The 23,824-nt window shown below is 43.0% G+C and overlaps 1 protein-coding gene across 7 annotated transcripts in view; it reads left to right on the forward strand.

Moving 5' to 3' along the window:
* Positions 1 to 23,353, forward strand: part of LOC127009875 (receptor-type guanylate cyclase Gyc76C-like) — a 183,113-nt gene extending 159,760 nt beyond the window's left edge. For 4 of the 7 annotated variants that reach the window (XM_050883352.1, XM_050883353.1, XM_050883354.1 and 1 more), the window contains 9 exons: positions 1,301 to 1,499; positions 3,063 to 3,206; positions 3,828 to 3,951; positions 6,538 to 6,714; positions 8,099 to 8,256; positions 10,801 to 10,969; positions 11,063 to 11,119; positions 14,873 to 14,985; positions 19,452 to 23,353. In XM_050883352.1, coding sequence (XP_050739309.1) covers positions 1,301 to 1,499; positions 3,063 to 3,206; positions 3,828 to 3,951; positions 6,538 to 6,714; positions 8,099 to 8,256; positions 10,801 to 10,969; positions 11,063 to 11,119; positions 14,873 to 14,985; positions 19,452 to 20,073 — 1,763 coding nt within the window. In that variant the 3' untranslated portion in view covers positions 20,074 to 23,353. The remainder of the gene's footprint in view (positions 1 to 1,300; positions 1,500 to 3,062; positions 3,207 to 3,827; positions 3,952 to 6,537; positions 6,715 to 8,098; positions 8,257 to 10,800; positions 10,970 to 11,062; positions 11,120 to 14,872; positions 14,986 to 19,451) is intronic. The other 3 variants (XM_050883356.1, XM_050883357.1, XM_050883358.1) reach the window with 1 other exon arrangement.
* Positions 23,354 to 23,824: the final 471 nt, after the last annotated feature.

The following is a 23,824-nucleotide window of genomic DNA, read 5'->3' on the forward strand; positions in this document are numbered from 1 at the left end:
GGATTTGAGAGAAAGAGGGATTAAGTAAAAGAGGGTATTAAAGAGATTCTGGGAAGGGTTCAGGTGAGTGAAAGAGGGTTTGAGAAAAAGAGGGTTTGAGTTAGAGAAAGAGGGATTAAGTAAAAGAGGGTATTAAAGAGATTCTGGGAAGGGTTCAGGTGAGAGAAAGAGGGATTAAGTAAAAGAGGGTATTAAAGAGATTCTGGGAAGGGTTCAGGTGAGAGAAAGAGGGTTTGAGTTAGAGAAAGAGGGATTGAGTAAAAGAGGGTATTAAAGAGAAAGAGAGTTAAGTAATGAGTGAGGCGAGGAAAGGGATTCTAGGATGGGTTCGAGTGAGAGAAAGGTGTTTTGAGTGAGAGAAAGGGGGTTTGAGTGAGAGAAAGGTGTTTTGAGTGAGAGAAAGGGGGTTTGAGTGAGAGAAAGGTGTTTTGAGTGAGAGAAAGGGGGTTTGAGTGAGAGAAAGGTGTTTTGAGTGAGAGAAAGGTGTTTTGAGTGAGAGAAAGGGGGTTTGAGTGAGAGAAAGGTGTTTTGAGTGAGAGAAAGAGGATTAAGAGAAGAGGTGTTTTGAGTGAGAGAAAGGGGTTTGAGGAGAGAAAGGTGTTTTGAGAGAAAAGGGGGTTTGAGGAGAGAAAGGTGTTTGAGGAGAGAAAGGGGTTTGAGTGAGAGAAAGGTGTTTTGAGGAGAAAGGGTTTTGAGTGAGAGAAGAGGTTTGAGTGAGAGAAAGGTGTTTGAGTAAAAGAGGGTATTGAGAGAAAGGTGTTTTGAGTGAGAGAAAGGGGGTTTGAGTGAGAGAAAGGTGTTTTGAGTGAGAGAAAGGGGGTTTGAGTGAGAGAAAGAGGGTTTGAGTGAGAGAAAGGGGGTTTGAGTGAGAGAAAGAGGGTTTGAGTGAGAGAAAGGGGGTTTGAGTGAGAGAAAGAGAGTTTGAGTGTGAGATAGAGGGTTTGAGTGTGAGAATGAGGGTTTGAGGGGAAAACTATGAATTGGGGTTTGGGAAATAACTTGTGTTGTATTCCAACGTTGTCAATAAGTGTCGTGGTATTTATACAAAATCTTTATTATTTTCCTGAAAACGAAACAATCTTTACACTATATGACCTTATTGGATTATCCAATTATTTAATTAAATTCATTTAAAGGTAGTAAATAGCTGACATATGAGAGGAAGCGAGAGATGTTGAGAGTGTGTGGCGCAAGGTGCGGGGCGGGAGTGACCCCCCACCCGCCAGTTTCTCGTGCAAATACTCTAACCCACCATCCCCACCACCCCAAAAATCACCCCGTTCTCCCCATCACCCCTCAGACATCATCAGGAAGCTCAAGGCGGGTAGCACGGAGGCCGGGTCACCCTACCGCCCCAACATGAACAAGATCGTGGACATGCCCTTCGGTTCGGACTCCGCCGTGCGCACCAGCATGCAGAGTTCCTGGTCCGAGTCCCTCACCGAGCGGCCGACCTTCAGGACCCTCAAGCTGAAACTGAAGGGCATGAAAGATAAGGGGTGAGGAAGGAAGGAGTTTTACATAGATTTACATAGATATTGAGGCCTCGCAAACTCAGATTTATATAGACATTCAGACCTCACAGACATGATTACGTATTTATATAATTTAGTGGTAAGGCTGGGAAGGGTTGACTCAGGGTTAGATTTACATAGATATTCAGGCCCCATAGACATAGATTTACATAGTTATTCAGGCCCCATAGACATAGATTTACATAGATATTCAGGCCCCATAGACATAGATTTACATAGATATTCAGGCCCCATAGACAGATTTACATAGATATTCAGGCCCCATTGACATAGATTTACATAGTTATTCAAGCCCCATAGACATAGTTACATAGATATTCAGGCCCCATAGACATAGATTTACATAGATATTCAGGCCCCATAGACATAGATTTACATAGATAAGAGGTAAGGTTAGGAAAGATTAGGAGATTTACATAGATTTACATAGATATTCAGGCCCCATAGACATAGATTTACATAGATAAGAGGTAAGGCTGGGAAAGATTAGGAGATTTACATAGATTTACATAGATATTCAGACCACACAGACATAGCTTCAATTAGCACAGATTACACAGTTATTCTCATCGTCCATCCTCACACCAAGACCTTATTCACACTGTCCGTGGATGCCCTCATAGGTGACCCACACCTCTCATTCATAAAAAAAAAACACCAAACTACAAACTATATATTCATACCTATAATCTAGAATGAAACATAATCTAATCTCTTTTTTTTTTTTTTTTTCCATTTCCCTCCCCTGCCACTCACTCGCCCCCTGTCATTGGTGAAGCTGAAGCCTAATCAAAAACTATACAGTCACACGTGTAATCTAGCATATCGTCACCCTCATAAAACAATCACCCAATTCATTTTTCAGCGATTTCCAGGTTTTTGTCTACATCAATTTTTTAACACGTGACGCTCGTTTTTGTAGAGTTGCCTTCGTCATTCAGGGTTTGAGTGTTCTAGAATTGGCCTTTTCAATTCTGCCTAAATAGTAAGCCAAATGAGGTAATGACACTTCTTTTCCTATTTCCTGTAAAGTAGAAAATATTGACGATATATAACACAACATAGGGAGGGATTAGCACTAGACCGGATTAGCACTAGATTGAGCAGGATGGGGGAGGATCATTGCAACTCCAGCCCTGAAAATGGAGGGAAATGGACTATACCTATACGATGAAGAACAAGAACACGACATAACACATATAACACAACATACGGAGGGATTAGCACTAGACCGAGCAGGATGGGGGAGGATCATTGCAACTCCATCCCTGAAAATGGGAGAAAATGAACTGTAGCCTATACGAAGAAGAAGAACAAGAACACGACATAACATTATTCTTTCTCTTTCCATATTCCTCCCTCGTCACTTCCTCAACCTGCCATCCTCACATCCCTTAACGGTGCAACAAAAATGGACTATAGCCTATACGAAGAACAAGAACACAACATAACATAATTCTTTCTCTTTCCATATTCCTCCCTCATCACCTCCTCGACCTGCCGTCCTCGCATCCCTTAACGGTGCAGCAAAAGGGGCAACCTGATGGACCACATGATGCAGATGATGGAGCAGTATAGCAAGAACCTGGAGGACCTGGTGGCCACACGGACCCAGGCCCTGCGCGACGAGGAGAGGATGACCAAGGACCTGCTACACCGGATGCTGCCCTCGTGAGTGACGGAGAGAGAGAGAGAGAGAGAGAGAGAGAGAGAGAGAGAGAGAGAGAGAGAGAGAGAGAGAGAGAGGTGGGGAAAGAAGAGGAGGAGGAAGAAGGAGAGGAAGGAGAAGGAGAGGGAGAGAAAGAAGGAAAAGGAGAGAGAGGAAGAGGGAGAGTATGAAGAAGAGGGAAAGAGAGGGAGAGGGAAAAGAAGAGGAAGAAAAGGGAGGAGGGAGAAGTAGAGGTAGGGAGAGGGAGAGGAAGAAGGAAAGGGAGAGTAAGAAGAAGAGGAAGAAAAAGAAAGAGGAGGAGGAAGAAGAAGAAGGAGAGGGAGGAGGGAGAAGGAGAGGGAGGGAGAGAAGATAGATTCCAGCCTATATATACAACTCCCTTCCCTTGCCCTGTACAAACCCTCCCACTAGTACACACATATACATCATCATACAAGCATACAACTCCCTTCCCTTACCCTGTACAAACCCTCCCACTAGTACACACATATACATCATCATACAAGCATACAACTCCCTTCCCTTACCCTGTACAAACCCTCCCACTAGTACACACATATACATCATCATACAAGCATACAACTCCCTTCAGTCCGTCAATACATCTTCTACCCCTCCTGCAGGTCGGTGGCGTCCAGTCTCCTGCAGGGGATAGCCGTGGAGCCCCATGGATTTGATGCCGTCACCATCTACTTCAGCGACATTGTGGGCTTCACTTCACTGTCTGCCGAGAGTACGCCATATGAGGTGAGGAAAAGAGGAGGAGGAGCCGAGGAGATGGAGGTGGTTATCTGTATCCGTTTGTCTCAGTCTCTGTCTCTGGTCTCTGTCTGGTCTTTCATTGGTGTCTCTCGCTGTCAGTCTTTCTTTTTCTATTCTCTTTACCCGTTGACTGTGGATTTCCTACAAGAAGACTTCACCAAGCTAGAGGAATGGATTAGAAAGTGGCTGCTACAATTCAGTGAAGAAAAATGTAGTCCTGCACCTTGGGAGGGGATATCCAGTACACCAATACCACATGGGAAACACTCCACTATCCACCACAGAGGCAGAGAAAGACATGGGAGTATATGTTATCAGGCTACCAGTGAGAGCCAAATTCGTTCCAATCGCAGCGGACAGGTTAAAGTAACAGACTAATTTACAGAAGCTGGGAGAGGAGGAGGCATTGCCCTTTTCGCTGCATTGTTAACCTGGTAGCTGTGGGGATCATGTTTCTCAAAGGCGCCTCTAAGCGAGAAAAATGAGAAAAAAAATCATCACTCACACAAACCATTTCATAATATATACCAATGCATTTGTGATCAGTTTATGCATCATCTATTTTTGGGGGTTATATCATGGTGAAAATTTGGCCCGTCGCTGCTACACGGTAAAGCCACAATTTTGGCCCGTCGCTGCTACCGGGTTAAAGATTTGCAGAGTGTGTGTGTGTCTGAGTGATACTATTCAAACATTAACATAAGAGATAGTATATTTTTTCCATTTACAAGTAAGGAAAGAGATGAAAGAGTAAAGTAAAATTAGAAATATATATGACTTAGGAGAGAGATGAAAGAATAAAGTTAAATAAAAAATGTATATGAGTAAGGAAAGGAAACTAAAATTAAGAATATATAAAGCATATTGAAAAGTGTATGTGAATTAAGAAAGATGAAAAGGAGTAAAGAATTAGAACGATGAAAACTGACTAGTGGGGAGCATACGACTGGGGGTGCATTGCTTCACTCACTTGCCGCCTAAACTCCTGACGATCCCCACAGAAAAAAATAAAGAAAGACGAAAGAGTAAAGTAAAAAAAAAAATTGTGAATAAGGAAAGAGATGAAGGAGTAAAAAGTAAGATTAAAACTATGACTCAGGTGTGTGTGTGTGTTGGTGCTAATCAGGTGAGAGAGGCTGAACACAGGTGAGATAGGCCTACAGAGGTAATTCATCAGGTGTGTCAGGCCAGGTGTCCAATAAAGGTGTTATATCACTTCCTCGTTATCAGCCTGTTATTACCTGCAGCGTGTCTGGCCTCCTCTCTACTTCCCTGCCTCCACTTTTATTGCCCTGTCTTTCTGTTTCTCCTATTTGTTTCTTTATTTTTTACTTTCTCTCTCTCTCTCTCTCTCTCTCTCTCTCTCTCTCTCTCTCTCTGTATTGTAACACTTTTTTCCATTTTTTTCTTTTTTCTGTTATTTTTCTTTTTTTTCTCCTACTTTTTTCATATTCTTTCCCTTTTTTATTTTTTTTATTTTTTATTTTTTGTTTTCCTATTTTTTCTATTTTACATTTTTTTTTAAATTTTTTTCTATTCTACTTTTTTTCATATTCTTTCATTTTTATTTTTTTTCTATTTTTTTTTTATTCCTATTTTTTTTCTATTTTCTCTTTTTTTCTATTTTTTCAATTTTTCTACCTCTGTCTGTTGGCGTGTTCCCCTCCAGCGACTCAACCTGTGTCATTCTGGTTTAGGACACTGCATGGCCTCTTGCAAGCACTCTGTTTCTGTCCTGAGCCTCCAGTTTTCATTTTTCTTGTAAATGTTCCATAAACTTTGCTTTTAACCCGGTAGCAGCAGGGATCATGTTTCTTAATGGTCCCTCTAAGCGAGAAAAATGAGAAAAAATCATCACTCATACAAACCATTTCATAATATATATCAAAGCATTTCTGATCAGTGTATGTATGTATCATCTATTTTGGGGGGTTTATATCATGGCACAAATTTGGCCCGTCGCTGCTACACGGTAAAGCCACAAATTTGGCCCGTCGCTGCTACTGGGTTAAGGCTTTGTTCCCATATAACTGTTAGTCCCAGTAATTTACTCTTGGAAAATCATAGTAACTTTGTTGTATACCTGTCCCATGTGTCCAGTTCCCAGTCCACCTGCTTGCTAATCCTTGTATAACCTCACCTTTAATTCTTTTATGTTTGTTTTATTTTTACTCTTATTTTTATTAACCCAGTAGCAATGACGGGGCAAATTTGTGGCTTTATCATGTAGCAGTTACGGGTCAAATTTGTGCCATGATATAAACCCCCCAAAATAGATGATACTTAATCTGATCACAAATGTTTTGATATATATAATGAAATGGTTTGTGTGAGCGATGATTTTTTCTCAGTTTTCTCGCTTAGAGGGACCATTAAGAAACATGATCCCCGCAGCTACCGGGTTAATCATTATTCATATTTTTAATCATTGTAGCCTACCAGATAATCCTTCTAATTAATCTGTCATGTAGTTCTACAGGTAATGGTCTTCCTGTCTAATCCTCATTTAGCCTCACCTTTAATTCCTCCAGCCCCAGGTAACATAATTAACCTGTACCTTGGTCCCGCCAGGTGGTGACTTTCCTCAACGACCTCTACACACTCTTCGACAAGATCATCCGTGGCTACGACGTGTACAAGGTGGAGACCATAGGCGACGCATACATGGTTGTGTCGGGCCTGCCGCACCCCAACAATGGCAGGCATGCCGGGGAGATAGCATCCATGGCCCTGGAGCTGCTGGACGGGGTGAGTCAGGCTGCGGGGATTGGGTCTTGCAGTGCGTCCTGGAGCGTAGAGAGGGGTCGGTATCATAAGACAATTTCTCTTTTCACATCAGCTATTTCTAAAAGTCAAAGAGGGGGTCAATCAGATTATAATGTGTGTTTCTGTAGGTTCACGGTACATAAGAAGGATCAAACCACCACCAGGGCCATAAAACTGATCCTGGAAAAACCCTTAACTCCCACGAAAGCCTTGCCAAATATGTGAACTTGGGCGATGAAATGTTTAGCAATACGGCCCAGGGAGCGTGGAGGGAAGGGCATGCATTTGATCTTGAAAGCTGACCTCCTTGCTCCTCTTTCCCTCTTCCTCATCCCCGCTTCCCCTTCTCTCGCCCCATTCCTCTTGTCCTTGCTCTTGTTCACGCTGGGTCTTACTGGACTCTGATGTTTGGTGTGACAACTGTTTGGACTCCCACTGTTTGGCATTTTTATTTATTTATATTTCTTACAACAAAGGGGACGGCTCAAGGGGAAAAGAAAGGGTGTAGAGAAAAAAAAGCCCGCTTCTCACCGCTCCCACGACAGACAAAAGTAAAGAGTGGGCAAAAGAGAGGTCAGTTTCGGGTGGGTCATGGCCTTGAGAACAGTGGTGCCCGTTTCACTGAGTTGTTGTTTTTTATTATTTTTTATCTGGACAAAATTTTGATTGGGAATTATTATGTTATTGCTTTTATTGTTGAAGTATATTTAGTGCTTTGTTTTTTTAGTATTTCATGTTTGGAAAGATTTTGTCTATGAACTGTAATAGTAATAATAATAATAATGATGATGATGATGATGATGATGATGTCCCATTCCATCTCATAGATTTTCATACTCTTTCTGGTGTAGTGTTTAAAGACTAATTGTGTTGGAGACCTGTCATGATTCTCCAATGAGGTTGTGTTGAGTGGGGTAACTTGGCGATGGTCTGGAGGTACCTGAACTCATTGGTGGTTCGTAACGGCAGACTTTATATTCCTTCCAAAACTGACCTCTTCTCTGGCTACTTGTTCTTTTCCCTTTTATTGGAGCAGCAACATGTGGGCTTTTTCTTCCCTTGCCGTAAAAGAAAATGCTATGTGGGAACGATACAGCTGATAGACACATGACCAGACTTTCCGTGCCCAACATAATGAGACTAGTTGCATAGTTCTTGTTGTCCCCTTGAGTTAGGTAGTTAGTATGACAGGTTTTCCATCAGGTGCTAGTGTTAACATTACGACCTGACGCTGCCCTTGTGTCAGCTGCTATTTCACCACCAAGAGTAAAAGACATCTATCATCCATACGCTTCTCTCCCCTCGAAACATCCCACAGTGACTAAAACATCTGTCTGTCAACCTAACACGCCCACCCTTCCCTCAGGTCCGCCACAAGTTCGTGATCCACCACCGCCCCAAGAAGAAGCTGCTGCTGAGAATAGGCCTGCACACCGGGCCTGTCATCGCCGGCGTGGTGGGCCTCACCATGCCCCGGTACTGCCTGTTTGGAGACACCGTCAACACCGCCTCGAGAATGGAAAGGTGTGTGTGCGTGTATTTGTAGTGACCCGCCGGATGTGGAAAAGCCCCCAAACCCACACATTTAGGGGGGTACCTCTTTCCACAGATAGGTAGAGTGGCTTCCCATCTGGCTGGTCACTGGTTCAATTTCTGATGGTAATACTCGTGCCTCCCTTTCCAGGTCAATTTCTTGTGTGTTTCGTGACATGCAAAGGGTGTGGAGCTGAGGTGGAAAGTGGAATTAGTTCACTACATATTTACCTAGTTGGGATGTACTAGGAAGGAACTATGACCTTGGGGTACTGTCTCGGAGTCTCATTTGGTCTCATTTGTGTGTGTGTGTGTGTGTGTGTGTGTGTGTGTGTGTGTAGAGTGTAGGGTGAAGAGTGGGCGGGAAAGATGGATGCTGCAGATGCTGGATGAGTGGGTGACTGTAAGCAGATGGGTGTCAGGATGTTGAAGAATTTAACTAGAATGAGATGAAAAGGTAGTTGGTGAGAGTGAAGGTGTGGACTAAGGCAGGTGAGAAAGTGAAAGGCAAGTCAGGTTAATGAGATGGAAAGATAAGGTAAGAGTGAAGGTGTATTTACTAAGGCAGGTCAGAGAGTGTAAGGCAAATGTGATGGGAAGGTATTTGGTCAATTAAGGGTGAAGGTGTATGAATTAACGCAGGTCAGAGAGTGTAAGGCAAATGTGATGGGAAGGTATTTGGTAAGGTAAGGCTGAAGGTGTGTGGACTAAGGCAGGTCAGAGAGTGTAAGGCAAATGTGATGGGAAGGTATTTGGTAAGGTAAGGCTGAAGGTGTGTGGACTAAGGCAGGTCAGAGAGTGTAAGGCAAATGTGATGGGAAGGTATTTAGTAAGGTAAGGCTGAAGGTGTTTGGACTAAGGCAGGTGAGAGAGTGAGTGGTTAGTCAGGTGAGGCTGGTTGAGTTTGAGCAAAATAGATAGAGAAGAAGAGAGGCTTATGTTGATGAAGAAGGTGAAAGGTTAACCTGGTCGCAGCGACGGGCCAAGTTTGTGGCTTTACCGTGTACCAGCGACAGGCCAAATTTTTGCCATGATATAAACCCCCCAAAATAGATGATGCATAAACTAATCACAAATGCATTGATATATATTATGAAATGGTTTGCGTGAGTGATGATTTTTTCTCATTATTCTCGCCTTTAAGAATCATGATCCCTGCAGCTACCGGGTTAAGGATAATAATAATAATGATAAACAGACACCATTTTTATTGACAAATCATCATGAGAGGTAGAATAGTATGGTTTGAGAACTTACATAACTATCATCTTTCTGTCCCTTTCTCTGTTAACCCATTCTGTCCACCCATTACCTTTCTACACAGCACCCCCAACCCCTGTCTCCTAACCCATGCTGTCCTCCCATCACCCTCCACACAGCACCCCCAACCCCTGTCTCCTAACCCATTCTGTCCTCCCATCACCCTCCACACAGCACCCCCAACCCCTGTCTCCTAACCCATTCTGCCCACCATCACCCTCCACACAGCACCCCCAACCCCTGTCTCCTAACCCATTCTGTCCACCCATCACCCTCCACACAGCACCCCCAACCCTGTCTCCTAACCCATTCTGTCCTCCCATCACCCTCCACACAGCACCCCAACCCCTGTCTCCTAACCCATTCTGTCCTCCCATCACCCTCCACACAGCACCCCAACCCCTGTCTCCCTAACCGATGCTGTCCTCCCATCACCCTCCACACAGCACCCCCAACCCCTGTCTCCTAACCCATGCTGTCCTCCCATCACCCTCCACACAGCACCCCCAACCCCTGTCTCCTAACCCATTCTGCCCACCATCACCCTCCACACAGCACCCCCAACCCCTGTCTCCTAACCCATTCTGCCCACCATCACCCTCCACACAGCACCCCCAACCCCTGTCTCCTAACCCATTCTGCCCACCCATCACCCTCCACACAGCACCCTCAACCCCTGTCTCCTAACCCATTCTGCCCACCCATCACCCTCCACACAGCACCCCCAACCCCTGTCTCCTAACCCATGCTGTCCACCCATCACCCTCCACACAGCACCCCCAACCCCTGTCTCCTAACCCATGCTGTCCACCCATCACCCTCCACACAGCACCCCCAACCCCTGTCTCCTAACCCATGCTGTCCTCCCATCACCCTCCACACAGCACCCCCAACCCCTGTCTCCTAACCCATGCTGTCCACCCATCACCCTCCACACAGCACCCCAACCCCTGTCTCCTAACCCATTCTGCCCACCCATCACCCTCCACACAGCACCCCCAACCCCTGTCTCCTAACCCATTCTGCCCACCCATCACCCTCCACACAGCACCCCCAACCCCTGTCTCCTAACCCATGCTGTCCACCCATCACCCTCCACACAGCACCCCCAACCCCTGTCTCCTAACCCATTCTGCCCACCCATCACCCTCCACACAGCACCCCCAACCCCTGTCTCCTAACCCATCCTGTCCACCGTCACCCCTCCACACGGCCTCCCTCCACTCTGTCCTCCCCATCACCCACACAGCCCACCTCACCCCCTTCCCTCCGCAGCAATGGTGAGCCACTGCGCATCCACATCTCTCAGCGGTGCCGTGACGCGCTGGAGGGGCTGGGCGGCTACCTGACAGAGAAGCGCGGCCTCGTCCCCATGAAGGGCAAGGGCGAGGTGCTGACCTACTGGCTCAACGGGGCCACCAAGGAGGCCATACAGCGGAGGGAGGTGAGTGGGGGGGAGGGGAGGGGGAGGATAGGCACAAACATGAAAGAGGAGAGAACAGAAAGCCTATTCTTTTATTTATTTATTTACTTTTAGGTGCTGCCTGTAGCCCCGGTATGCTCTCTTGAGGGGCCTCTCGGACTACTCCAACTCGTTAGTAGTGCAGGCAAATTTTCTTTATAGTGGCTGCCATAATGTATGACTATTGGCTTATGAATAGGCTGCCTGCTTTGTGATTTGGTCGGTTTGTCACGCACTGCACTGACCTGACATGTGTGCGCTCGGGAAAGCTCAGTTGATTCCTGCCGCAGCAAAGTAAAGATCGATGCAGTTTTTAAGTAACTGATCGTTTCTACAATACCTACTTCTGCAGGAAATTTTGGAATAATTTAAATAAAGGAATGAAGGAATGAGGGTTGGGGGAATTGAGGAGAAGGATATTTTTAGACTTGTAAGAATAAGGAAGGGAATGAAGGAAGGAATGAGTGTTGGGAGAGAGAAGAGGAGGATGTTCAAACTTGTAAAAACAGAGGAATGAATGAAGGAATGAGGGCTGAGGGATTTGAGGAGAAGGATATTTTTAGACTTGTAAGAATAAGGAAGGGAATGAATGAAGGATGAGTGTTGGGAGAGAAGAGGAGGATGTTCAAACTTGTAAAAACAGAGGAATGAATGAAGGAATGAGGGTTGAGGGAATTGAGGAGAAGGATATTTTTAGACTTGTAAGAATAAGGAAGGGAATGAATGAAGGATGAGTGTTGGGAGAGAGGAGAAGGATACTCAGACTAGTAAATATAAAGAACTGTATAAATATTTCTGAATGATGAATTATTTTGTGTGTGTTGCGTTGGTGCATGTAACAATATTGGTTTATCTGCATAACGCCATCTAGTTCTTCCTTCCTTTCATAAAAGCAGTGTTTAGCCTTCCTTCCTTGCATAAATAGTCCTTCCTTCCTTGCATAAAAAAGTCCTTCCTTCCTTGCATAAAAAAGTCCTTCCTTCCTTGCATAAAAAAGTCCTTCCTTCCTTGCATAAAAAAGTCCTTCCTTCCTTACATAAAAAAGTCCTTCCTTCCTTGCATAAAAAAGTCCTTCCTTCCTTGCATAAAAAAGTCCTTCCTTCCTTGCATAAAAAAGTCCTTCCTTCCTTGCATAAAAAAGTCCTTCCTTCCTTACATAAAAAGTCCTTCCTTCCTTACATAAAAAAGTCCTTCCTTCCTTGCATAAAAAGTCCTTCCTTCCTTGCATAAAAAGTCCTTCCTTCCTTGCATAAAAAGTCCTTCCTTCCTTGCATAAAAAGTCCTTCCTTCCTTGCATAAAAAAGTCCTTCCTTCCTTGCATAAAAAAGTCCTTCCTACCTTCCATAAAAAAGTCCTTCCTTACATAAAAAAGTCCTTCCTTGCATAAAAAAGTCCTTCCTTCCTTGCATAAAAAAGTCCTTCCTTCCTTACATAAAAAAGTCCTTCCTTCCTTACATAAAAAAGTCCTTCCTTCCTTACATAAAAAAGTCCTTCCTTCCTTACATAAAAAAGTCCTTCCTTCCTTACATAAAAAAGTCCTTCCTTCCTTACATAAAAAAGTCCTTCCTTCCTTGCAAAAAAAAGTCCTTCCTTCCTTGCAAAAAAAAGTCCTTCCTTCCTTACATAAAAAAGTCCTTCCTTCCTTGCATAAAAAAGTCCTTCCTTCCTTACATAAAAAAGTCCTTCCTTCCTTACATAAAAAAGTCCTTCCTTCCTTGCATAAAAAAGTCCTTCCTTCCTTACATAAAAAAGTCCTTCCTTACATAAAAAAGTCCTTCCTTCCTTACATAAAAAAGTCCTTCCTTCCTTGCAAAAAAAAGTCCTTCCTTCCTTACATAAAAAAGTCCTTCCTTCCTTACATAAAAAGTCCTTCCTTACATAAAAAGTCCTTCCTTCCTTACATAAAAAGTCCTTCCTTACATAAAAAGTCCTTCCTTCCTTACATAAAAAGTCCTTCCTTCCTTGCATAAAAAGTCCTTCCTTCCTTGCATAAAAAAGTCCTTCCTTGCAAAAAAAGTCCTTCCTGCCTTTCATAAAAAAGTCCTTCCTTTAATAAAATAGTCCTTCCTTACATAAAAAAAGTCCTTCCTTCCTTACATAAAAAGTCCTTCCTTACATAAAAAGTCCTTCCTTGCATAAAAAGTCCTTCCGTCCTTAAATAAAAACCTCCTTCCTTGCAAAAAAAAGTCCTTCCTTCCTTACATAAAAAAGTCCTTCCTTCCTTACATAAAAAAGTCCTTCCTTCCTTACATAAAAAAGTCCTTCCTTACATAAAAAAGTCCTTCCTTCCTTACATAAAAAAGTCCTTCCTTGCAAAAAAAAGTCCTTCCTTCCTTACATAAAAAAAGTCCTTCCTTGCGAAAAACTGTCGTTCCTTCCTTACATAAAAAAGTCCTTCCTTCCTTACATAAAAAAGTCCTTCCTTCCTTACATAAAAAAGTCCTTCCTTCCTTACATAAAAAAGTCCTTCCTTCCTTACATAAAAAAGTCCTTCCTTCCTTGCAAAAAAAAGTCCTTCATTACATACATAAAAAAGTACTTCCTTCCTTACATCATAAAGTCCTTCCTTCCTTTCATAAAAAGTCCTTCCTTCCTTACATAAAAAAGTCCTTCCTTCCTTACATAAAAAAGTCCTTCCTTACATAAAAAAAGTCCTTCCTTCCTTACATAAAAAAGTCCTTCCTTCCTTGCATAAAAAAGTCCTTCCTTCCTTACATAAAAAAGTCCTTCCTTGCAAAAAAAAGTCCTTCCTTCCTTACATAAAAAAGTCCTTCCTTGCAAAAAAAAGTCCTTCCTTCCTTACATAAAAAAGTCCTTCCTTCCTTACATAAAAAAGTCCTTCCTTCCTTACATAAAAAAGTCCTTCCTTGCAAAAAAAAGTCCTTCCTTGCATAAAAGTCCTTCCTTCCATATAAAAAGTCCTTCCTTCCTTACATAAAAAGTCCTTCCTTGCAAAAAAGTCCTTCCTTCCTTACATAAAAAGTCCTTCCTTCCTTACATAAAAAGTCCTTCCTTGCATAAAAAGTACTTCCTTCCTTACATACAAAAGTCCTTCCTTCCTTACATAAAAAAGTCCTTCCTTCCTTACATAAAAAAGTCCTTCCTTCCTTACATAAAAAAGTCCTTCCTTCCTTGCATAAAAAAGTCCTTCCTTCCTTACATAAAAAAGTCCTTCCTTCCTTACATAAAAAAGTCCTTCCTTGCAAAAAAAAGTCCTTCCTTCCTTACATAAAAAAGTCCTTCCTTCCTTACATAAAAAAGTCCTTCCTTCCTTACAGTAAATAGTCCTTCCTTACTTTCATAAAAAAGTCCTTCCTTCCTTACATAAAAAAGTCCTTCCTTCCTTACATAAAAAAGTCCTTCCTTCCTTACATAAAAAAGTCCTTCCTTACATAAAAAAGTCCTTCCTTCCTTACATAAAAAAGTCCTTCCTTGCAAAAAAAAGTCCTTCCTTCCTTACATAAAAAAGTCCTTCCTTCCTTACATAAAAAAGTCCTTCCTTGCAAAAAAAAGTCCTTCCTTCCTTACATAAAAAAGTCCTTCCTTCCTTACATAAAAAAGTCCTTCCTTGCAAAAAAAAGTCCTTCCTTCCTTACATAAAAAAGTCCTTCCTTCCTTGCATAAAAAAGTCCTTCCTTCCTTACATAAAAAAGTCCTTCCTTGCAAAAAAAAGTCCTTCCTTCCTTACATAAAAAAGTCCTTCCTTGCAAAAAAAAGTCCTTCCTTCCTTGCATAAAAAAGTCCTTCCTTCCTTACATAAAAAAGTCCTTCCTTCCTTGCATAAAAAAGTCCTTCCTTCCTTACATAAAAAAGTCCTTCCTTGCAAAAAAAAGTCCTTCCTTCCTTGCATAAAAAAGTCCTGTACACCTGTCCCCCCTTGCACAGGTGAGTGAGTCTGTGCCGCCGCTGCTGCAGGTGGGCCACACTGAGGGCGGTGAGCTGAGGAAGAGAAGCCCAAGACTCAGCTCCCTTGGGAACCGCACCTCCAGCGTCCCCAGGTAACACAGTAGTAGTAGTAGTAGTAGTAGTAGTAGTAGTAGTAGTAGTAGTAGCAGTAGTAGTAGTAATAGTAGTAGTATCCTATCTATCCTAAATTTCAATCCAAAGCTGGATGTTGCGCCTACGTGCGCAATGACATCACTTGCTCTCGTGCCCACGACCTTGACTCTTCTGAATTTTCCACCATCTGGCTAAGACTTCATTGTCATTCTATTACTAAATACATATGTGCTGTTTATCTCTCACCTAACTCTACTAACTATGTAAAATTCTTTAACTATTTGAACTCTAAAGTGGAGCACATCTTGACTCACTCTCCCTTTGCTGAAATCTCCATCTTGGGAGATTTCAATGTTCACCACCAGCTTTGGCTTTCATCCTCCTTCACTGACCAGCCTGGTGAACAAGCCTACAACTTTGCTCTCCTCAACGACCTAGAGCAGTTGGTTCAGCACCCTACTCGTATTCCCGACCGTCTTGGAGACAGGCCCAACATTCTAGACCTCTTCCTTACCTCCAATCCTTCTGCTTACTCTGTCAAACTGTTCTCTCCGTTGAGCTCCTCTGATCATAACCTTATTTCTGTATCCTGTCCTATCGCTCCTGTACATCCTTTGGACCCACCAAAGAGGCGATGCTTCTGGCATTTTGCTTCAGCTCGGTGGGACGACCTGAGGATGTACTTTTCCAATTTCCCGTGGAATGATTACTGCTTCCAGGAGAGAGACCCCTCTGTGTGTGCTCTGCGCATCACAGAGGTGATTGTCTCTGGAATGGAGGCATACATTCCACGTACTTTCTCTACTCCTCATGCTAAAAACCCTTGGTTTAATCACGCTTGTTCTCGTGCTATTAAAGATAGAGAGGCAGCTCACAAAAGGTTCCAGAGCCTTCGAACTCCCGCTAACTTTGACCTTTACATTTCAGCCCAGAATCGTGCCAAATCTATTCTCCGACTTACTAAAACTTCTTTTATTAATAGAAAATGTCAACACCTTGCTTTTTTCTAATTCTTCCCGTGACTTCTGGCATCCAGCCAAAAATATCTCCTCCAATTTCACTTCTTTCTCTTTCCCTCCTCTCTTTAACCCTGACAGCAGCACTGCCATCTCATCTGTCTCTAAGGCTGAACTCTTCGCTCAAACTTTCTGTAAGAACTCCACCTTGGACGATTCTGGGCATATTCCTCCTACTCATCCCCCCTCTGACTCCTTTATGCCTGTTATTAAGATTCTTCAAAATGATGTTTTCTATGCCCTCTCTGGCCTCAACTCTCAGAAGGCTTATGGACCTGATGGAGTGCCTCCTATTGTCCTTAAAGACTGTGTTTCTGTGCTGACACCCTGCCTGGTCAAACTCTTTCGTCTCTGCCTATCAACATCTATCTTTCCTTCCTGCTGGAAGTATGCCTTTGTACAGCCTGTGCCTAAGGAGGGTGACCGTTCTAATCCCTCAAACTACCGCCCTATAGCTTTACTTTCCTGTCTATCTAAAGCTTTTGAATTAATCCTTAACCGGAAGATTCAAAAGCACCTTTTCACTTCTAACCTTCTATCTGATCGCCAGTATGGATTCCGCAAGGGGCGTTCTACTGGCGATCTTCTTGCTCTCTTAACTGACTCTTGGTCATCCTCTCTTAGCCGTTTCGGTGAAACTTTCTCTGTTGCGCTAGACATATCGAAAGCCTTCGATAGAGTCTGGCACCAGTCTTTGCTTTCTAAACTGCCCTCTTTCGGATTCTATCCCTCTCTCTGTTCCTCTATCTCCAGTTTCCTTTCCGGCCGTTCTATCTCTGCTGTGGTAGACGGTCACTGTTCTTCCCCTAAACCTATCAACAGTGGCGTTCCACAGGGCTCTGTCCTATCACCCACTCTCTTCCTGTTATTCATCAATGATCTTATTTCCATAACAAACTGTCCTGTCCACTCATACGCCAACGACTCCACTCTGCATTATTCAACTTCTTTCAATAGAAGACCATCACAACAGGAAGTACACGACTCCAGGCTGGAGGCTGCAGAACGCTTAACCTCAGACCTTGCTATCATTTCCAATTGGGGCAGAAGGAACCTTGTGTCCTTCAATGCCTCAAAAACTCAATTTCTCCACCTATCAACTCGACACAATCTTCCAAACACCTATCCCTTATTCTTCGACAACACTCAGCTGTCACCGTCTTCAACACTAAACATCTTCGGTCTATCCTTAACTCAAAATCTCAACTGGAAACTTCATATCTCCTCTCTTGCTAAATCACCTTCCTCGAGGTTGGGCGTTCTGTATCGTCTCCGCCAGTTCTTCTCCCCCGCGCAGTTGCTATCCATATACAGGGGCCTTGTCCGCCCTCGTATGGAGTATGCATCTCACGTGTGGGGGGGCTCCACTCACACAGCTCTTCTGGACAGAGTGGAGTCTAAGGCTCTTCGTCTCATCAGCTCTCCTCCTCCTACTGATAGCCTTCTACCTCTTAAATTCCGCCACGATGTTGCCTCTCTTTCTATCGTCTATCGATATTTCCACGCTGACTGCTCTTCTGAACTTGCTAACTGCATGCCTCCCCCCCTCCCGCGGCCCCGCTGCACACGACTTTCTACTCAAACCACTTATGCAAGAGTTAACCAGAATCTTCACTCTTTCATCCCTCACGCTGGTAAACTCTGGAACAATCTTCCTTCATCTGTATTTCCTCCTGCCTACAACTTGAACTCTTTCAAGAGGAGGGTATCAGGACACCTCTCCTCCCGAAATTGATCTTTCTTTCGGCCACTTCTTTTAATTCTTTTTTGGGAGCAACGAGTAGCAGGCTTTTTTTTTTTTTTTTTTTTTTCCCCTGAGCTGCCTCCTTTGTTGTAATAAAAAAAAAAAAGTAGTAGTAGCAGCAATAGTAGTCATGGTTGTAGAAGTAGTAGCAATAGTAGTAGTAGTAGTCATGGTTGTAGTAGTAGTAGTAATCATAGTTGTAGAAGTAGCATAGCTGGGCACGATAACAGAAAACCTTATTCCCCATACGCGATAACTGATAATGGAAAACCTTATTGGTGATAACTGATATTCGTTAACTGGAGACACAAATATAGGTGATAACCGATAACTGATACCCGATATAAATCCACAATTCCGATACTAGCTAGCGATAAGTCCGATAGGCGAAAACGATACTATATTGATATTTCAAATAAAAAACATAGATGAATTCAAATTTTCATTATCTGTATTTTAGAAAACTTACAAAACCTGAAAACCACACATTGACACGTACCTATGGACGGTAATACTAGAAACGCCTGAACCGGTGTTGTGTTATTTGGCGTCCCCACCGTCAAAAGCTGGTGCTTTTGTTTACAAACACTGGTCTCTCGTGAACTGTGCATGCTCAGACCAGCAAACGTAGACCTGTACAGTCTCACAAAGCTTTTCCACCGTAATTAAGAGTTGCTGGAAGGCTGAATCAGACATACAGTACCGCTACCACCATCCCCGCTGTTTCTAGAACGACACTCTATGCGAGTTGTATTTATATGTACAGAGTGTCGCTCTAGAAACAGCGAGGATGGTGGTACTATATGTCTGATTCAGCCTTCCAGCAAATACCCTTAATGTGATAAAAAGCTTGGTGAGACTGTCTAGGGCTATGCTTACTGGTATGAACATGCGCAAGTCACGAGAGACCAGTGTTTGTAAACAAAAGCATCAGCTTTTGATGATAGGACACCAAATAACACAACACCGGGTGCCTTCAATACCATGGCATGCTCACAAACGAATATGGAATATGAAATTCGAGGCAGTGAATAATCAGTTTTTGGGCAAAGGTAAATGATTTTTCTCTTTGATATATTGATTTTTGAGTCTAACATAAAAAAATAACCTATTGTTTTAATGTTGATGATCTAAGCATGAAATCTCTTCACCGAAGATATTTCATATCCCGAAGTTTTTTCATACAACACCGGGCCACGCATGCACAGTAGGGAGGAGACAACGTTTTTTTTTTTTTTCTGAAAGGCGGGGAAAAGCAGCGAGTATCGCTAGTTTGGTTACAAAAGTAACGAAGATACCGATATATATTTAAATAAGTAGCAGATGGCCGATAACCCGATTTTGTTATCAGCGATAAGGTATCGCGATAACTTATCGTGATAACGCCCAGCTATGAGAAGTAGTATAGCAGTAGTAGTAGTAGTCATGGATGTAGAAGTTGTAGCAGTAGTAGTAGTAGTAGTAGTAGTAGTAGTAGATAAAAAGATGAGAATAGATTAGAATAAGAATATCTATTTTTTCTTTTACTTAACACAACATCGATTACATATTATTTTCTCACACAACTATACTTCTTTCTTTTTTTTTTTTTAATATCACATACACTGCAGTTTTCATGAATATTTAAAAAAAGTAGTAGTAGTAGTATTAGTAGTGTTAGTAGTAGTGGAATCATCACCTCACCCCTAACCCCTCACCCCCACAGGAGCATGGAAGACGCCGGGGACCAGAACGGGGTGCCGGGTGGGGTGCTGGAAGACACCCCCATGCGTGACTCCCCCCGGTCAGAAATCTTCCGCCGCCGCCGCCTCAGCAGCAACTTCCGCACGTCCAGCATCGACAACACACCGAGGGGCAGCCTGCTCTGTCCACCCACCACCAACACGCCCGAGAGAGAGTCCACACCCGATTCCATCCCCCAGAGCATCAGTCTCGACGGCCTGAACCAGTCCGGGCTGAGGCTAGAGGTCCCGGCGCTTCAGACCATCACCGCCGCCACTTCCCCCTCATCCTCCGAGCCGACACTTCCCATGGAGGATAAAAGAGGTGTTAATTTCTGCCCGTCTGCGCGTACGGGTGGCGCCTCTGTCCCGACGCAGGGGAACGGGGAGCGGGAACCCATGTTGTGCGGGGAGGAAGGGGAGGAGACATGGGAGGAGGAGGAGAGGGGAACGAGAGGTGACGGCAGCCCTATCCCAAGCAGTCCCGAGGCTAAGTCTAATTCCCTAAAGGCCTGGTTTTCGGGGTTCTTCCGTCACCCTAAGCCGCCCCCGGGGATCGCGTCCAAGTTTACGCTGAATGGGCTGCGGCGGGAGAATGTGGTGTGAGTTTGTGCATGTGTATGTGTGTGTTTCTTGGGGTCCGAAACGTCACCCAGGGATGTTGTAGCAATGTAATATTATCCAAGTCCTTCCTCTCTTCATTCACTCATATGGCATTCATGGATCTTGCCACTACTGCTGCTAAAATTATGTGTGTGTCTGTGTGTGTGTGTGTGTGTGTGTGTGTTGACGGAACATTCTGTGGCACATCTCGGAAACATTGTGATACAGACTTGGATGTTTTGGTGTGTTGGGAGAGGATGTTCCAGCAGATGATGAGGCAGACGACATCATTGGGACGTTGCAGTGTTTTGACGTGGCACGAATTACCACACGAAGAACGGATTTATCTGTTGTGGGAATATTAGATGATGTTCCAAGTTATGATGAGACAGACTGCATCAAACGGACATTACATTGTTTTATAATAGCACAACTTATCATGAAAAGGACCCATCTATGTGCTGTGGAACCTTATCGGAAGTACTGAAACATCTGACCACATCCACGCACGTCATAGAAACACAATATTGAGTTTCAGTAATAGTAAATGTGTGGACTGTAGTGATTTATAAGAGGCAGTTTAGCGTATCAAGACCTATTTATATGCTCTAGAGTGTTGCAAGAAGTAGTGTGTCAGGCTACCACATTTATATAAGTCGTAGAAAGATAAAAATAATGAGCCTGAGTGGAGTATGCAATGAGCCAAAGTGTGTCGCATTGAAGTGTCTTATTTTAACTTTTATATCGTGTACACTGGAACTGCTATATATGTGTGTGTGTGTGTGTGTGTGTGTGATGGTATGCTGAAGTGTATGAAGTGTGTGACTAAGGATGTAGGGTTGAAATTTGATCCCCATGAACTATTATCAAAACATTCTATCCTTGGTTGGCTGAGGACAGAATTTTGAACTCCCTGTGAATTAGCGACGAAATTTCTCTCTCCGAACAGACAAAATTTTTATACCCGGTGAACGAGACAAAATTTTAGGGGACGATATATACCCTTGGTGAACTAAGAACAGAATTTTTATACCCTTTGAATGAGAGAACGAGGGATAAATCTTTCATCCCCATAGACTATTTGATTGAAAATTGCCGAGTAAGTCCTTTGGTGCTGCCCTGTCAAGTTCTAAACCTGGGGCATTGTGGTGTGTCTTAAAGAGCATTGGATGCCTTAAAAGGGAATTATCATGGGTGACTCATCTGTGTTGTCATATGAAAAGTTGCCCTCTTGAAAATGGCTCACAGTGGAAGGAAGAAAAGAAGGAAACGAAGGAAGGAAAAGACCGAATTAATTAGGTTTTTGTTTAAGTTTGCATAAGAAGGAAGAAAAAAAGAAACAAGAAGGGAAAAGACGAATTCAGTTTTTGTTAAGTTTACGTTGAACTCCCTTTCCTGAAAATGGCGCATAGTTGACAATGGGAGAAAAGAAGAAAAATAAAAGGAAAAGATGAATTAAGTTTTTGCTTAAGTTCGTATCTTCTCTTGAGTCATTAGAGAAGAGAAAGAAAGAAATACAACTGAGTGTCATCTCTTGCCATTTGTTTTAGTTTAGTCAATCATGGAACAGAAAGAAAACAGAAACAAGTGCAGTTGAAAGGACTACACACGTACATTTTTTCGTGCATAACTATGGTAGACGTGAAGCTTTGAGTTATCCCACAAATGACTTTCTCGGCCATCTAGAAAATTACGCCTGGAAAAAGAAGTGCATATGTGTGTTGACAGACATATAAAAAAAAAAAACCACATCAAAAATAGACTAGACGATATCCCGGTGAATACTATATATATGTGTGTGTGTGTGTGTGTGTGTGTGTGTGTGTCCGTAAAAGGGTGATGTGTTTGCGAGGAAGAGGGAGAAAAGTTTATGTGTTTGTGTCCTAAAGTGGTTTGTAGAGAAAGAAAGCGTATGTGTCCTGAACTATGTATAAGGGAATGACTGATGATATAATTATGTGCCTGTGTGTCCTTGTTAGTGTAGTGTGGTGAAGGAAGGAAGGAAGGAAGGAAGAAAGGAAGGAAGGAAGGAAGGAATAGTATGAGGAAAGAAGGAAGGAAGGAAGGAAGGATAAGAGAAAGGAAGAAACAGTAGGAAAGAAGGAAGGAATGGCAAAGAAGGGAAATAAAGAGAAAGAAGAGAAAGAGGGAAAATTGAAGGAATGAAAGAGGAAAACAGGAGGAAAGGAAACAGAGAAGAGGAAGAAGAGAAGAAGGAAAAACTGAAGGAATCAAATAAGAAAATACAGGAGGAAAGGAAATAGAGAAGAGAAAGAAGAAAAAATGAAGGAGGAAGAGAGGAAAAAAAGGAGGAAAGGATAGAAGGAAGGAAAAGGAAGGCAAGGAAAGGAAATAGAGAAGAAGAAATTAAGGAAAACTGAGGGAATTAAAAAAAAAAAAGTTGGGAGGAAAGGAGGAAAAAAAATATGTCTGCTTGTGTGTGTGTGTGTGTGTGTGTGTGTGTGTGTGTGTGTGTGTGTGTGTGTGTGTGTGTGTGTGTGTTGTTGCCCAAGAGATGCACACCTGCTCAGAATATTGACTTAGTCCACACCTGTCGTGCCCTGAGAGTGACAAGACAGGTGTGTGTGTGTAGTGTTAAGACTGCCATGTAAAGCCAGTTGTGTGTGTGTGTGTGTGTGTGTGTGTGTGTGTGTGTGTGTGTGTGAGAGAGAGAGAGAGAGAGAGAGAGAGAGAGAGAGAGAGAGAGAGAGAGAGAGAGAGAGAGAGAGAGAGAGAGAGTGTGTGTGGTTGCATGGGGTATTACTTCACAACACTACTACTACTACTACTACTACTACTACTACTACTACTACTACTACTACTACTACTACTACTACTACTACTACTACTACTACTACACGTGATCTCTAGCAGGCGCCTCCGATGTGCAATAGAGCTGTACTTCATTACTTCTAATTAAAAGTTACTAAAAAGAATACCAATATATACACACAGACTAATGAAAGAAAGTGTGTGTGTGTGTGTGTGTGTGTGTGTGTGTGTGTGTGTGTGTGTGTGTGTGTGTACCTTATATGTAAATCTATAGTGTATGTGTTTATGGCAGATTTAGAAGCAGTTAAACTATATCAATGAAGATTTTTATTTATTGACTTAGCTGTGGTCATGATAGCTTGTGGGAGAGAGAGAGAAGAAAAGATACACTATACAGTTAGAGGCAGGAAAGATCGAGTGGATGTGATATTTTCTAAAGAGTTCCCTGAAGCATGTATACTTGTGATAACTTCTGAAATGTACGTATTGAAATGAATATTATTGATTCCAACGGTATTTTGATTATGTGTGTGTGTGTGAGTGTGTATTTACCTAGTTGTGATTTACAGGAACAGAGGTATGCTCGTGCTGTCCCGTCTTTTCAACTACTTCCGTCTAATTTGGCCTTAAATGCGCTTATTGACTTAGCCTGTATCACTTCCCTCTCCAGCCCATTCCAGATCCCCACACATCTTTTTTTTTTTTTTTTTTTTTTTTTTTTACGTTGTTGCTGATTGCACTGGTAGGCATCTTCCCGGTGGGGCCTGATGGTCGCCCCAAGGCTTCTTCCAGGTGGGGCCTGATGGTCGGCCCAGCCCGTTCTGGCGCAGGCGAGTGTTTATAGTGGCGCCATCTTGCATCTCTGTGGGAAGCTGTTCTTCTTGATGTCTCTTCTACAAATTCCTTTTCTCAACAGTTTTCCATTTCCTCTTAAGTTTCTCTCTTCTGTATCCAATTTCTCCAGACCATTCATCACCCTATA

This window comes from Eriocheir sinensis, chromosome 42, assembly GCF_024679095.1.
Source record: "Eriocheir sinensis breed Jianghai 21 chromosome 42, ASM2467909v1, whole genome shotgun sequence".
Lineage (NCBI taxonomy): Eukaryota > Metazoa > Arthropoda > Malacostraca > Decapoda > Varunidae > Eriocheir > Eriocheir sinensis.